Genomic DNA, 15,097 nt, shown 5'->3' on the forward strand with positions numbered 1-15,097 from the left:
TGCAGCTCAAATTCTAACATGGGAAAATTGTAGAAATTTACAATTCAAAGTGTGTTTCATCAGGGAGAAATCCACAGATTGTTTTGACACTCAGTTAGAAATTCAGCATGAAGATGGACGTCTCATGAAATTTGCAGCTGCTTATTGAATTTATATTTCCATAAAGGCCATCAACAATAGCAGCCTGCAGGGGAAGTGCGGGAAAAATGACAAAACTTGTGAGGCTAGCATTTTTTCCTCAGTCCTATAGTAGCAAATTACTTGTAATAAGGTCCTATACTGACCACGATTAAAGAGAAATGCAGGCAGCCAGAAAGGAAATATTTTTTAGTTTAACTGATTTGAACTGAAGATATTTGAATTTTGATCTTTAAATGTACATGCAGTCATCTGTACAGTATGTAAAATGCAACTGTAAATCAGAAGTGTCCTTAAACTGGAAGACTCTTACTGATAATTGCAGAAGATTTATCATACATGTAATTTGATTGTATAGTAAATTCCCAGGATAGTAAATGAACGGTATTGAAATATACTAAAATAGATTATCTTTTTAGGGGTGAAAATCTCATCTCATCTGTGGCATGCTCCTCCCTCTCATTCATACACAGATACACATACACAGATAAGAGGGAATGTGTAAGATTTTGGTTTATTTGTCTGAGTAACAAGTCTCACTATGTTCATCATTTACAAAAAAAAAAGGCAGTTACAAAAAACAAATTCATGTTATCAAAACAGTTAGTAAGTAATGCCATTGAGACAAATACTACGAATACTATGATAGAATATAACAAATGTTATCTTCTTTGGTTACAATATTTTGTATGTTTCTGTCCCTTTCTGTTTTTATGGAATAAGGAGGGCAGGAGAAGGAAAAGGTGAAGTGTTCCTGAAGTATCTTCTTTTTTAATAGAAGCAGTAAAGCAGTAAAACGATCATTGTTGTCCATCCATTGACAGCTTTGTTTCTGAATATCTGTGCATCTTAAGACTGTGGAGAAGTTCAGTGTTGAGATGTTTTCTATAATCTTTATGTTAGAGATTTCTGCCTGTAGCTCCGCAAGGCAGCTACACACACCAAACTGTGTCCAGAGCCTTTTCCTCATAGTTTGTAGTCTGCATTGGTGCCATCCTTTGCTGCAGTTAAGGAAGGCCAACAAAAATGAGTTTTGAGGTCAGTAGACACTCAAATGTTGCAGAAACTAAAAAGGGAGTTCTCCACAGCTGGACAATGCAGAATTTAGCATGATGAGACACAAGTCATGTGTTTTTGATATTAAGAATTAAAGTGCTTGTGTGACATCTTAATACAAAGAGATAGGGACCACATTTTTGAACTGCTCACGCCAAAGAATGAATTAGAACGCTAATTAGGTTAAATGGGCAACTTTGCAATAATGAAAATCTCTCTGTCTTTATTTCTGAGAGTTTGCATTTTAGAGATTAAATTGATAAAACAATACAGAGTAACTGTTTTTAATTTTACTGACAGTGGGTTTAGGAACCTACTAGTCTTTAATGTATAAAGAAATGAAATTGTTTGGTTATAGAGTTTATAAGTATCACAGCTTGTGTTTTTGGTGGCTGTAAACTCTGTGTGTCAAACACTTGTATTACAGTTATTACAAGCTATACAATTCTAGAGGTCACCATCCAAAAGTGGTCATTCTTTTCCTTCTCTGGCATCAGTGTAAATGCTTTCACAAATAAATTTTTGTATAAACTTATTGACATCTATTACAGTAGTTGCACCTGGTGCAATACTCTTAAACCAATGAGCGCTCAAATAGGTATTGAAGTACTTGATGATTAGGTACCTACCTACATAATGTGAAAGCACATAAACCTCAGTTTTTTCTGTTTAGTCTACAATTTAGTTAAGCTGGGACTGTGAAAGTAGAACAGGGAAAACTCTCAACTCTGTTTTTTGTGTATGCATTTGCTCTAACTGGAATAGAGACCACACAAAGTCTGAGAGTTGAGTAGAAGAATAAAATAAAATAATGGGTTGACTCAGATGTAAAAAGCTTCAACTTATGGTTAGTCCTTGTTCTCACCTGTTGCACTTTAAGTTTATTTTTCTGCTCAAATTAGGTTTGAAAGCAGATCAGGTATTGCTGCAATTCCTTGAGTATGTGAAGGCTTTTTTTAATTTCTTCACCACCTACACTGCTCTGAGCCCACCAAAATCAGCTAAACTGTGGGGTTTTTTTCCTCCAGATCAGTGTTGATGAAAAGTACCTTAACTAATGGGTGCATGCACACAGACCAGCTTAAAGAAACAAACTTTTGAATAGAGCTTTGAAAGTAACCTGACAATGTAAAGCTAGAGGGTAATAAAAAAAGTCCAAAACAACAAACTGTTTAATGGTAAATGATTTTACATTACTATTAATGAACGAAAATATTGCTTGCTAGTATGTGTTGTTTAACAGTGCTTTAAAAAAGTACCTTTGAAATACTTGTTTATTTTAGAACTCTAACGAAATAAACTAAACATTATTTCTGTGTAAATGAAAGATGCAATTTTATAGAAAAAAGAATAACATATATAATGAATCATCCAAACCAGTCCATAACACTGCTGTGTTGGGTCATATTGCGGAATGGATGTTCTTCACAGGTGTGACTTTCTTTTAATTTTATTTGCAGTTCATTCTCTTGCTGTCATTTACCCATTTCTCTTCCCTGAATGACTGCCTTTTTGTCTCCCTGCCTTATGTTTTTATTTTTGTGAGTACAAGTTATTGTGCACTTTCTATCTACCTGCTAAGTTCCCTTTTTACATGCAAAGTTCTCATTTTAAGCTATTTTCCATACATTTACAGAATAAATTAAGCACCTCATTCTTCGATTTATTCACATTTTGACAGTAATTGGTAGTAAAGCATTTCTTGAATCTGATAGACCAAAAGAAACCAAAAGAAAGTTGGGAGAAAGCTTCTCTGTGACAGACCACTGAGCTTCCTTCAGCTCTCCAAGGACCTGTCATTTGTACTAGTATCATTTGCATTTGTGTTCCCAAAAGAATGTAAGGTTGTGTAATTCTATTAGGCTTATTGTAGACTCATTTACAAAACAGTGCTTCTTTTTAAAGACATGGGCTTACAGATGAGGAGGAAGACATAAGGCTTTCCAGAGAGTGGGGAGCAGGGAGTGGGAACTGGTGGTGCTGCATCCTGCAGCCAGATTAGGAGATCATCTGTCCCTTGAAGGAAATTGTTTCTCGAACAAATGTTACTTAACTTCCACAGTCTAAGGTACAGCAGGTTTTCAAAACATAAGGTTTGTGTGAACATACATGAACTCCATGGGCACTTATCCCAGAGGAAGTGACTGACTGTCAGCTGGCAATGCTTTTGGGAAGTGAAAAGGGACTGTAATGTTTGTAGTGTATGTCAGTCTTTTTCTTTGACAGTACATGTTCCCAAAAATTGAAGAAATTTCCCTGGCTTCAAACTTTCAGTAGAAGTCTGAGGAAAGGTATCTTTCTTTGGGAAAATTAGTACTTGCAGACAACTCTGGAAAGCCAAATGTATTGCTGTTAATATGTAAATATAAGTAGCAAAATTGAAACACAATTCTTGACCATGAGTGTCTGGTATTTACAGCTTTTGTGGACTTGCTTGAGTCAGCACTTAACAAGCCTAACATTGCTTGATCCTGCATTGCTGTAAAACTGGAAATCACTGATCTGGTTCATTTCAGGTTAATGGAATTAGAACCATTGCACATCTGTGGCCTTGCCTGGTCTTAAAAGTTAAAATGTGTTTCTGTTATGATTTTATAAAGCATTTTAGATTATTTCAAGTGTGATACTTATTGGAGAAAATATAACTGCATCTGTAAGTGGTAAATGTTAGGTGCAAATACTTAACTTTTTTGTATTTCAGGATACTGTATTGATTGTATGAATGAATATAATGAACTGTTGGAAGTTATTAATTTGTCACTAAGCAAAAGTTAATTACAAATCTAAATTTGGGGAAAAAACCATAATTATTTTGGAAAGAGATATTATTTTAAAATATTTGTGTCTTTCCCAAGGTAAAGGTATTTGCTGCAGAAACACTGGAAATATGACCAGGACGTAACATCAGTGAACAGACTCACTCAGCTAAAAATCTATGCAAAGAAAAGATAGTGGCTTTCACAAACTGATACCTTTGAAAGGGTTGTCTTTTATAACAAATTTTTCCCTTCTTCAGTGGACATGAAAGCTCTTGATCCTGTTCTGATAGTGAAGAGCTGCTCCTGCAGCCTATAGATATGTAAATCCATGTTTGTTACTCCTAGAGAAGTGGTTCTTCCTTTGCTTGGTATTAAGAACTGCTCATAGTTCAGTTGCTTTGGTAATTTAAGTACTGCTTCACATTTAGGAAAATCTACAGTTTATTTGGTGGTTACCAAACAGGAAAGAAATGGGTGACCTGTTCCTTGAGAGTTTTCAGATACTACTGAAAAAAATTTTAGAAACCTTTGTTTTGAGAAAGTGAAGTTTATGTTGGGTTGCTGACAAGGAAAATATAGGCTGTTAGTAAATGAAGTCCAATTTAATCTCTTCAAATTAATAGCACTTCAGTAAAAAGGTAAGCTTTAGACATGCTTGTTTCATCATGAAGTTTTAGAGCACTGCTGTGCAATCTGGAATTTAGGCCATTTGCTTTAAATTCATAAAGGCTGCAAGTTCAGTCTGTGCATTAAATTAAAAAAAAAAATCTTAGTGGAATGTTTCTTCCATGGACTCTTAGCATGCAGATGTTGCAAATCAGCAAGCCAAAAGAGTCCTAGTCCTGAGTTCTCTTGCACATCTGATGTTCATTCATTTTGAGTGGAAATTTTTACTTTCACATAGTAGTGTGTCAGAGGGAGATCCTATTTCCATCTGCTGCAGCACATGCTTATATTTTATATCTGACAGGTGCTCTTGTTCAGGTAGCTCAGTTCAGGTACCAGAAACATCCAGTTCCCTGTTTCTGGTCCCATTTCTGCTCTCATTCATTATGTGTGCCATAGTTTGTTTAGCTGTACACATTGTACAAACTTGTTTGAGGGTTAACAGAAATCTTTTTCAAATAATGCTTTTGTAAACAGTGAAAATCAGGCTGGGACTCCTGAAGATCTTTAGAATAGTGTGCGTACTTATTTTTTTTCGAAATTGGCATCAGAATAGTAATAATTTGTTTACAGAACACCACAATTTTGGGATTAATTTATTTTCATTTGAAAAGTTCTTCAATGGCTTTTTCAAAATGTAAATACATACATATAATATTTAATGATTGCCATGGATTAACTAGGATATTTTGCCCATAGAAAGACTCTTCCTTAGAAGTTACTGAAAAATTAAAATCTTAATTTTATAACATCTGTGCATTTCTACTGTTAACCATGGGGTTTTTTGTGAAACTATAACCTGGTTTCTGGTCTCCTTAGTGTATAGATAAGGCTGTAGAAATTTAGAAACTGCTTCATTATGCCATTGACTCTCCCTTTATGTTTCACTGAGTATTTCCTTTGCTGGCTTTGACTATCCCCTTCTTATGCCAGCAGGCCACAAAACTTCTGCTAAACACTTTTGTTTTGGGACTTTCATACAAATTCACTTCAGTCATGAAGCATTGGTTTTTCAATAGACTGAGACTGAAAGGTTTCGAGAAAATATATGAAGTGAGAAACATGTAACATATGTAAATACTGTATCACTTGCTGAAAGATCTGTCAATTACGCAATGTTCTTGGCCCTTTTGCTGGCTTGAAAACCGATGCAAATTTTGGCTACTTTGGTGTTCAGTGTAAACGATCTGATTTTCTATATTACTGTTCTGTACATCTGCTAAATTCTCTCTGAAGTGAGTGCTATTTTTTTAAGACGCAGTTGGATATATTGTGTTATATATATAATTCCAACTTGAAACATTAATGGTTCTTCAGTGTTTCTAACATCCAGTGGTCACATGAAAATGAGGTTAATTTTAAAGTTAAAACTGTTCTTATGGTGCTATTTTCAATTGCTTCATATGTATGCTCTTACAAGTGAAGTTTCTTGCATTGCTGTAGCAAAGACCCAAGTATTTGTTTAAAAATATGGAGATGAATTAATAAGAAGCAAAACAATCAATAAAGTCAATATTTAGTATGAAAAACACTTCCCTAAACTGCAAAATGTTTTAATTACATCTAAAGAGGCCTCAGTGTGATCTTCCCTACAAAAGCCTATGTAAATTATTTGTCAGTGGTGGTCTGTCAAAAAAAACCTAGGGGACAAGGCAAATCAGACAGTTGAAGTTAATTAGTGTCTTATGTGCATCACAAATGCAGAGAGGCTTAAAAGCCACCAGCAGTACTCAAAATAACACATTTGGGAAATAATTTCTGAGTTTGGCTCTATAGTGTGATTTGACTGTGGGATCTGGAGGATGAGTTTTTATGTGAGTTTTATGAAAGTTTGCAGCAGAACAAGAAGTGCAATATTTTGTTTAATAATACCAGTTATTAATTGTGGTAGCAGTTAGAAAAAAACCAGTTCTTCACTGCTCTTAGGGTGATTTATTCAGATGGTGTGATACTCAAATTAAGAACAGGTTTTTAAAAGGTGCTGTTCTGACAGTAAAGTCTAGTAACTTTACAAGATTGGAGAAGAGTGTTTTTTCTGAGACTTGTATAGGATCAGCCCTAATTAGATACCTGTTCAGCTTTTTTGGAAATCTGCATGGGAAGAAAGTAATTCTGTAGTTTTCTTTTGCTTTGTAGATGAACACTGTAAGAAATTAAATTATCCATTGTGTTGTTGAAAAAAAAAATTGTGTTACAGCTGGGTACGAACTATCATTTCAGCAGTTTATAGGAATTGTATACTTATAAAACAAATAAGTATCAATTGTGTAACTTCCAACACTGATTAAAAATATCTAATTTTGAAGATAAAGGCATTCTACACAATATTGTTTGCCTGATCACATTATCTTGAAAAAATAAAAATGTTGCATTGCTTAAAAAAATATATATAAAGCTAAAGAAAAATCTTAGAAAAGGAATTTTACATTGTATACAAATTCTTATTTTACTGTATTAAATACTTAATAATGAATGATAGTGTGGAGTTTAGCTACTAATGGTTCCAAGTCCCAACTGGTATCAGTTTTAAAATAACTTCAGTTGAAATACATGTTTAAAGCATACTGAAGGAATGAAATGCATTAATCACTTCATTATTAAATAAAATATTTTATGCAGATATACTTAATGTTTCCTCAAAATGTCAAAATTCTCCATATCAACACCCCAGGAAGAGAGGAAGCTGGTGGAAAGAGCCTAGGGAATAGGGTTGGGTTTTTCCTTGTGAGTGATGGGAACCTTGCATATATTTCCAGTACCTGCTAATTTAAAAAGCAAATTAAAATACTCTTTCTCCATACAGTAACATAATATCTGACAGTCAATCTGCTGTGTACCACCTTACACAGTTCGAAGTTTTTAATTCTTCTTTGGCAGTAACAGAATCAGAATGTGGGAGGTAGACTCAGGTTCCCCACACTGTCTCCCCTTTCAATATACAGAGTGTTCCCTGTCAGATTCCTACCTTCTGTTTTAACAAAGAAAATATTTAGTTTTTAGGCAGTTATGAAAAATGTCACAAGCACAAGGGAGATGCCAGTGATTGGAGATGATGTGGCCTGGTGGCTTGCAAACCTAATCAGTGAACTTTGGGTGCTGTTTTTTATCACCAATAATACAAGTCAGCTTAAAAAGAGAACATGGAAGCTTTTCTTGAAGTTACTGAAATATAATGTTTCGAATTGACATCTAGATGGTAATAATTTTCTCAGTATTATAATCTTTGGTTTTCATCCCATTATAAGTATAAATAAATGTTTTATATAATATATTTAATATAGCTATATAAAATTATGTATAAAATATACAATATAAATATCTGTATTTTTCTTTTTTTTTTCTGCTTTAGGGCAGATTATACCAGAAAGAAGATTTGTAGAAGCAGTAAATCGTGAAGCATATCAATATCAAATTGGTGACTTTCCACCAGAATGGGAAGGTAAATATTTTGGTTTTATTTCAAGATAATCATAATCTTGCCATTGAATGTAGGCTCTGTATTTTTAATGGAAAGCCTGACTATGTGAACAAGTCATTTGTTATCTTTCATTTAGGTAAGGCAGGCTTTTATTTAACTGCATACCAATATGAATTCTTAAAGTAACATCTTTAGAAATAGGATAAATTTTGTTTGAGAAGTCAGTACTTAATGAAAGTAAAGCCTACATGGCGATGATTTACTCCTATTAAATGTGAAAATATTTGTTCCTGTAGAGGATCTGATTGAATAATCAGCATGAAGTGCATTAAAATAAAACAAAACTGCCTTATTGTTCCTTCACTGCAGTGTTAATATGTAGGTCGGTTGACCTACATATTGGTACCACAAGTGATGGGGCTGCTTTTTTTATGGTGTATTTGGTTTCCTATACTCTCCCTTGTGCAATCTAGTAGAGAGCTGGAGAACCTGTTAATAAGTAACCATCTTGTCCAACTACTACTGATTAAATCTTGTCTGAAAATTTGTGATATAATAAACATTTCAGGGAAGTTAGCGCATTTCCTTAGGATTAGCTGATCAGCTCTTGGATAAAGAGAGAAACCAGAGTATATGTTGGTCTTTGAGGTTGTTGGTGCTTGAGCCAAGTATGGGATTAAATGTGATTTAAAATCCAGGACTCTACAGCATAAGCAAGAAATCCCTGAAACAGTATAAGCAAGGAATGCTGAAATGGTATGTAGAGGCTACCCATTACTCAACATGCTTTTGGGAGAGAAAAATACCTAGACTTCTCCCAGAAGTTGGTAGATTTAAAGCAAACAGATTTTAAGCAGTATGTATTTAAGCTCTGGAATTCCTCATCATGTACTATTCTTCTTGCTGGAAGTTTGCATGAGTTCAGTAAGAGGTTAAAAGTATTGGTGGAAGAGAAATTGTTTTTATACATAGATATTACTGTGGTTTAATTTGTCAGTGAGCTGCAAATTAATTGAGTCTATAACATGTTTGAAAGAAATGTCTTAGCATACTTGCTTTACCTCATTCCTTTATGCTTGATCCTCTTCTCCGAGGGAGATGATACTGAACAAAAAGAAAACTTCAGGCCCATTATATCCCTTCATGGAGTCAGTAGAGAAATAGAAAACATTCTTATCTGGTTTTTTATCATTGTCATTACACTAATTCCTAGGATTTTTGCTGTGATCAACTGAGGCTAGTATTAAGAGCAGAAAGCTTCTGAAAGGTGTTTCAACACTATTGGCAGTGTTTCCCAGCTATGGCGAAACCGCGGTATCAAGAGTTTCTGTCTTCTACTGCTGCAGTACCTGCAGGGGGTTGGCAAGTCTTGCTCTAGCTGTTTCTGCTTCTTTGTCAGTCCAAGAGAGCCATCTTCTGAAGGAGACCAGCAACCTGATAGGCTTGTGCTAACTAAATCATCTGGTGCTTGAATGGATGAATGCTATTCATCCAGCTTTTTGAAGGTCTTTCTCCTCATCCAAAAGTTCTCTAGCTATCAGTTAGAGCTCATCTTAGTTCTCTGTGACTGTCATGCAAACACTGCACCACAGACACCAAGAAGCACATATGAAGAAGCTTCAGGTAACTGCTCTCCTGTGAAGAAATTCTCATTCATGACAATTCAGAAGTCTCTGTCTGTGCTTGTCTGGAATTAACAGGAACACAATGCGGACAGTCAGACTGTCTCAGAGGGGTGTGGGCTAATCATCCTTTCCCAAATGGGGTTAGACTGCAGTGTTCAACCAAATTGCTATACAAACTCATTGCTTCATGCTGTTGGGATCTGTGTAGCACTAAAAATCCTCTGCTATATCTCTTCAGAAATTTAGCGCAAATGCATGGGATTTGACAATGTGGTACCTTGAAGGTTGCAAATTTTTGGGATGTTGTGTGTGATAAGACCTTGAAGTCAAATACCACGTACCGTCAAGGGCATATGGACTTGTCTAAAAAGCTGCACCTGCTAGACCTGAGACACTTTTCAAATCAAGGCATCCTGTTCAGATTTGTTTTGGAAAAGAAACCATTACAGTTTTATTACTTAACTTCCTCATCTTCCTAACTGTAAAGTTTTCTCTTTGTGATATTTCAGCAAATACAAATACATTGTCAACAAAGAATTCACAGAGGAAAGGAAAATTTGCAGTTTGCAGATTGAGTAATAGTCTTTCCCTCTAAGTACTTGTTCTGATTTTGGCCACACACCAGGAGGGGTGTGGCTGACAGGGTGTGGCCAGAATCCAGATGGTACACAGTACCACCTTAGGTCATTGCTGGGAGTAGGAGAAGGGGACTCTGGCTTCTGAGAAAAAGGTTGTGGCTTCTGATTGGGAAAAAACATGGCTGTGGTCATCTCACATCATCCTTGGTGAGCATTTTGTGTGTAAATTGCCCTCTCTTTTGTATGCTTTTATTATGAGTATTAACATATGTTTGTTTTCTTATCTCACTGCTGTTTCCAGTAAATTGTTATCTCACCCCATGATCTTTGCCTTTTTGTGCCTCCCATCCTCCTCCCTGGCCACCTTCAGTGGGGAAGGGTGGAAGAGGAGTGGAGAGAGAGCAAGTGGTTTGGGGAGCTTTTGTGGGAGAAGTAAACTGGGGAGTACCATTCCTCAACCACAATACTACTGAATTTCTCTAGAAAGAAGAAATACATGCATGCTTTTTTCCCCAATGCATTTATTAACCAGAAGGGTGTGTAGTGTATCCTTCTGAGAGATAAAGATGGGAATTCCGGAATAAAGGCTAGCCTGTACTTTTTTGTCCAATGCTAGTCTAACCTTTGCAAATGGTTTTATGGATGTAGAATTTTAACAAGTTAAAACTGGTATTTTTGCTGTGGATAGAGAAGCTAGGTTAAAAGACCTATTATGTCTTTGCTACATATTGTGGGGTGTGAGGGATGTAGGATGCTCTGAATTTCAATTCATCACTATTTCTTTTTTGCCTCTTGTAAAAAAGAAATTTTGAATTAGTTAAAAATGAGAAGGAATGGAAGGTGTAGATAGTTCAAATACTACTATAGAAGCCAGTTATCTGAGTAAGAAAAGTTTAATTCAAGATTCTTAGACACTCTTTGCTGAAATGCTCGTTACATTTCTGTCCCAATTTTTCCTCATTAACATTGGTCTAGAAGTTTTCCAGGCCCACAGGACCTATGCTGAACTTTCACTGTGTGTCTTCTGTCCAGATGCAGAAAATACCCCAGTACATTCTTTCTGTGGGTGTTCATGTTATAATTTATGCTATTATGGATGCTGATCGTTCCAGCAAATAGCCTGAGACTTTGCTGAAGGAGCTCTAAAATACTTCCTGTTTCCTCTGAACAGTAAAAGATTAATATAAGGTTAAATCTTATTTAATATTTCCTACTTTGTTTTCTCTTTGCTTTTGGACTCTGTTGGGCACACACTTATATCTCCAGGGGCCTCCTCTCCAAACCCTGTGTATGTACTTTGACATCCAAGGCCTCTGCTTAAGTTTCGGCTCAGTCTCTCCTTCCTACTCCTCTCAGACTTTTCACTTTTAGGACTGTTGCCTTATCTCCTTTTCTTGGGACCTGTAGAGAGCTGCTTTTACCTGTACTGTCTTTCATCTGCCAGGACTCAGGGTTTTTTACTTGTGGACAATTCTAAATGGCCACCTCATTTAAAAGCAGTCATCCCAGCACCCTTTCCCTTTCTTTGTTACCCTGCACAACTGTATGACTGACTGTATGACTAGAAAAATAAACCTCTTATGACTAAAATTAATGTAAGTACCATCTCTGGAAATACTTACAGGCATCACTTGTCTGAGGAGAACTTTCATGAAACCCAGGACAAAGGATAGTATAAGGAGTGGGAACAGGCTGTATAGAAATTGGAACAGGGGACAAGTTAAGTCTCATTCTGTATCTATGTACCTAAGACATTCTTTTTGGACAGCTGGTAACCTAAGGAACTGATTCTGGTACTGTGTTTATCAAGTTTTAAACATGTAATAAAGTAAAGGAGACCAAGTAGAAAGCTATAAAGCATCATCTAGATCACAGACTCAATCTGTGCAAGCCGTTTCTTTGACTCTGGAGAGGTTGTTTGTGTACTGATCCTGGGAGTTTAGTGAACACAAGGCCAAGGGTTTACTCCTGAAGGACTCCTCTGGAAATTTTATCCTAAAGATGTTAGTTTTCAGTGCTCTGCAGGATTGAACTATCTACATTATCAGACCTCTAAATTTTATTAAAATTTCTGAAATGTGCATTAAGGCTTTTGTAAAGCTAAAACAGAATCCCTTGTGTTATCCTCAGTGTTAGCTCTTTGTACACTTAAAATTAAATTAATTTTTATTTTAAAAATCCAAAAGTGTATTTCCTCTTGTGCTGTAGTTTTAAATTTGGACTGCAATCCATATACAAATATTTGTATACAGTAATAATACAAATATTGCCTGGTTTTGTTTCAGTGAAGTCTCTTATATTTTATTTCAGAGTGTGACTGCCTACTTTTCCTTGGGCAGTATGGATGCACACAACAGATAACGTTTCTGTATTTTAGTTCTGAATGTTCACCTGCTTAAGTACGTGTAATTCACCTCCTCAAGACATGTCAGGAGTGCTCATGAGGGGAGAATTGTAATTTTACATACCAGAGATTCAGCAGAAGGCGTGCTTCATACAGCATTTTATTGCCATCTACTCCTAATGTCTCTTTTCTTTTTTTTTGGTAACATTTAGTGATTAATGCATGTTCCATGTTTGTTTTTATGGACATTGCAGTGTGTTATCTGCCAGTAGGAGTCTTAAAGTTCAATGAAAATTTCATGCATACTAATAAGAATGCAAATGAGTGCTGATGAAAGAATGCAAATGTCTCAAGGTAGGAAATGTACTTGCAAAATTCCTCTTAGACAAAGGTGGAATTAAAATGAATACATCCAGATAAAATTAGAAGCAGCAGTTTTAGAAGGGGGCAATGATTCATTTTGCCAAAGCTTTGGGGGGCAGGGGGGTGTTTTGGTTGCACTCAGTACATACATGTTACCTTCTCTGCCAGGTTTAAAACATCCTGGCTGATAATGGTGAAGGCATTTCATTTTGTTGTCTTGGGGAATGGGAATGTAATGTAAAACTTTTTCCCGGCTATAACTGTCAACTTTAAGTATATATATATATACATGTGCATATGTTGTTCAAATAAAATGTAATTAAATACCTACCTACCTACCTTGTTTCCATCAACAAATATTTGACTATGGTATAAAGCGGTTGAGCATTTAAAAGTCCATTCACCAAAGATGGAATGCCGATCATAAAAAAAGGTACAAGAGCTTTTTCTTTACTCAACTGTATAGACAGATATATGTATTTTGCATCTGGGTATATGCAGATGTATAAAGAGAATGCAAAATATATAAACTTCAACATATTATTTACTTGAATTTTGTTAAATGTAGTGCTAACTCAGTAGGAAATCGGTTATATTTTTGTATACCTTCATTCTCCCTTTGCTACTATGAATTTCTCTTACACCTGAGTTATGAGCTGTTGGTGCTTTTTTTGAACCGTGTGTTGGGTGCTCAAAATTTTTTTGATAACTTAAAAGTCAAAGATTTGAAAGACTTTAAAAAATTTTCCTGTCTTAAAGAGAGCCACATAAAAACTGGTGAGAATTAAGTATACTAGAGTCCTCCCATTCTTAGCCCCAAAGATTAAGGAGTGGTTGGGTGAATTATAAGTCAAATGTATTTCTTTTGAAAGACTGATGAAACTATTGGATGCTAAACTGCAGTGTGCTAAAATATACTGGAATCAAATGATGGGTTTTTTTGCTTTTAAACTCATATTTCTTCTTGAGCTTTATGAACAATATTTGAGAAGTGGATTTGCACAGAGGAGTATGATAACATTAAATCTAACTAACTTCATCTTATGGATATACAAAGATTTTAGTAAATTTTCATACTATATTCCTCCCTCAGTTACATGGCAGTGAAGAAATCTTTTATTTAATGATGAATTTCTTATGCAGTTCATGAGAGATATTAAAATTAATTTACTTGTAGTAATTCAGAAAAATAGTATCAATATTTGTGCCAACAAGTTTTATGTACCATTAAGCTGAAAAACATTTGTACTCCTGACATTTATTAGAAAACAGGAAGGTTAATAACTCCAATAAAACCAAGTATTCAAGTGTTGTTATAACTGGAAAGAAAAAGAGCACGGTGTTAAAACTGTGTGCATTATTTATGTACTTAAATAGATGCAGTTCTATTATGGAATGTTTAATATAAAAACTCTTCCTAAATTAAGGTTTGTTTCTTTGCTTTTGAGTGTTGGTACTGAGTTCAGTTAATGAATGAAAATGTTTTGTGGAGTGGTCCTTACTTCACAGCCTCTGTTCACAGGACATATGTGATTATGTTACCCTTCACTGTTTTGTTTGCAGCTTTTTAAATGAGGTAGATAATTAAATTATGAAATTATTTACTAGAAGTATTCCATTCATCTGAAGATCATTAGTCAAAGAACTGCTAAAAGTCACAGGTGGTCTTGTAAGAAAATCTATTGTAATATTTACATTTCAGCAGTACTTTCTAGTTGCAGCTTGTCTTATTTCAAATTTTTTATTTAGGGATCAGTTATTGTAATGATCTGCAATTAAAATGCAGCTGGTGTTTTAAGAAAATACTGGCAATTTCAAATAAACTAAAGCATTTTTTACATGTTGAGAGCAGTGGGATTGAAAACAGTGGTATTAGGTACTGTCCTTCCACAGATCAGAAGCAAGGCATGGCAAGGTAGAAGATGATATTTCATTGAAAGTAATGTGTTAAATTTTGATAGTTTAAGCTTTACTTTAAGAGACATTTTGAACTAGTATTTTCCCCTTTTTTTCTCCAGCTGTATCTTTTATTGATTAGTGTCTAGTATACACACTTTGCTGTATCTGAAATCTCTCCTATTTTTTCCTTTTTTTCTGAATGATGTTGCCAAGTATTTCAGTAATTTGGAACTGTTGCTGAGTATGGGCTA

General features: G+C 35.1%; 1 protein-coding gene across 1 annotated transcript in view; it reads left to right on the plus strand.

Moving 5' to 3' along the window:
• Positions 1 to 15,097, plus strand: part of NDUFAF2 (NADH:ubiquinone oxidoreductase complex assembly factor 2) — a 58,238-nt gene that overhangs the window by 26,581 nt on the left and 16,560 nt on the right. Inside the window, exon 2 of the mRNA XM_084224638.1 lies at positions 7,969 to 8,058. Coding sequence (XP_084080764.1) covers positions 7,969 to 8,058 — 90 coding nt within the window. The remainder of the gene's footprint in view (positions 1 to 7,968; positions 8,059 to 15,097) is intronic.

Source organism: Fringilla coelebs (genome assembly GCF_963513975.1).
Source record: "Fringilla coelebs genome assembly, chromosome: Z".
Taxonomy (NCBI): domain Eukaryota; kingdom Metazoa; phylum Chordata; class Aves; order Passeriformes; family Fringillidae; genus Fringilla; species Fringilla coelebs.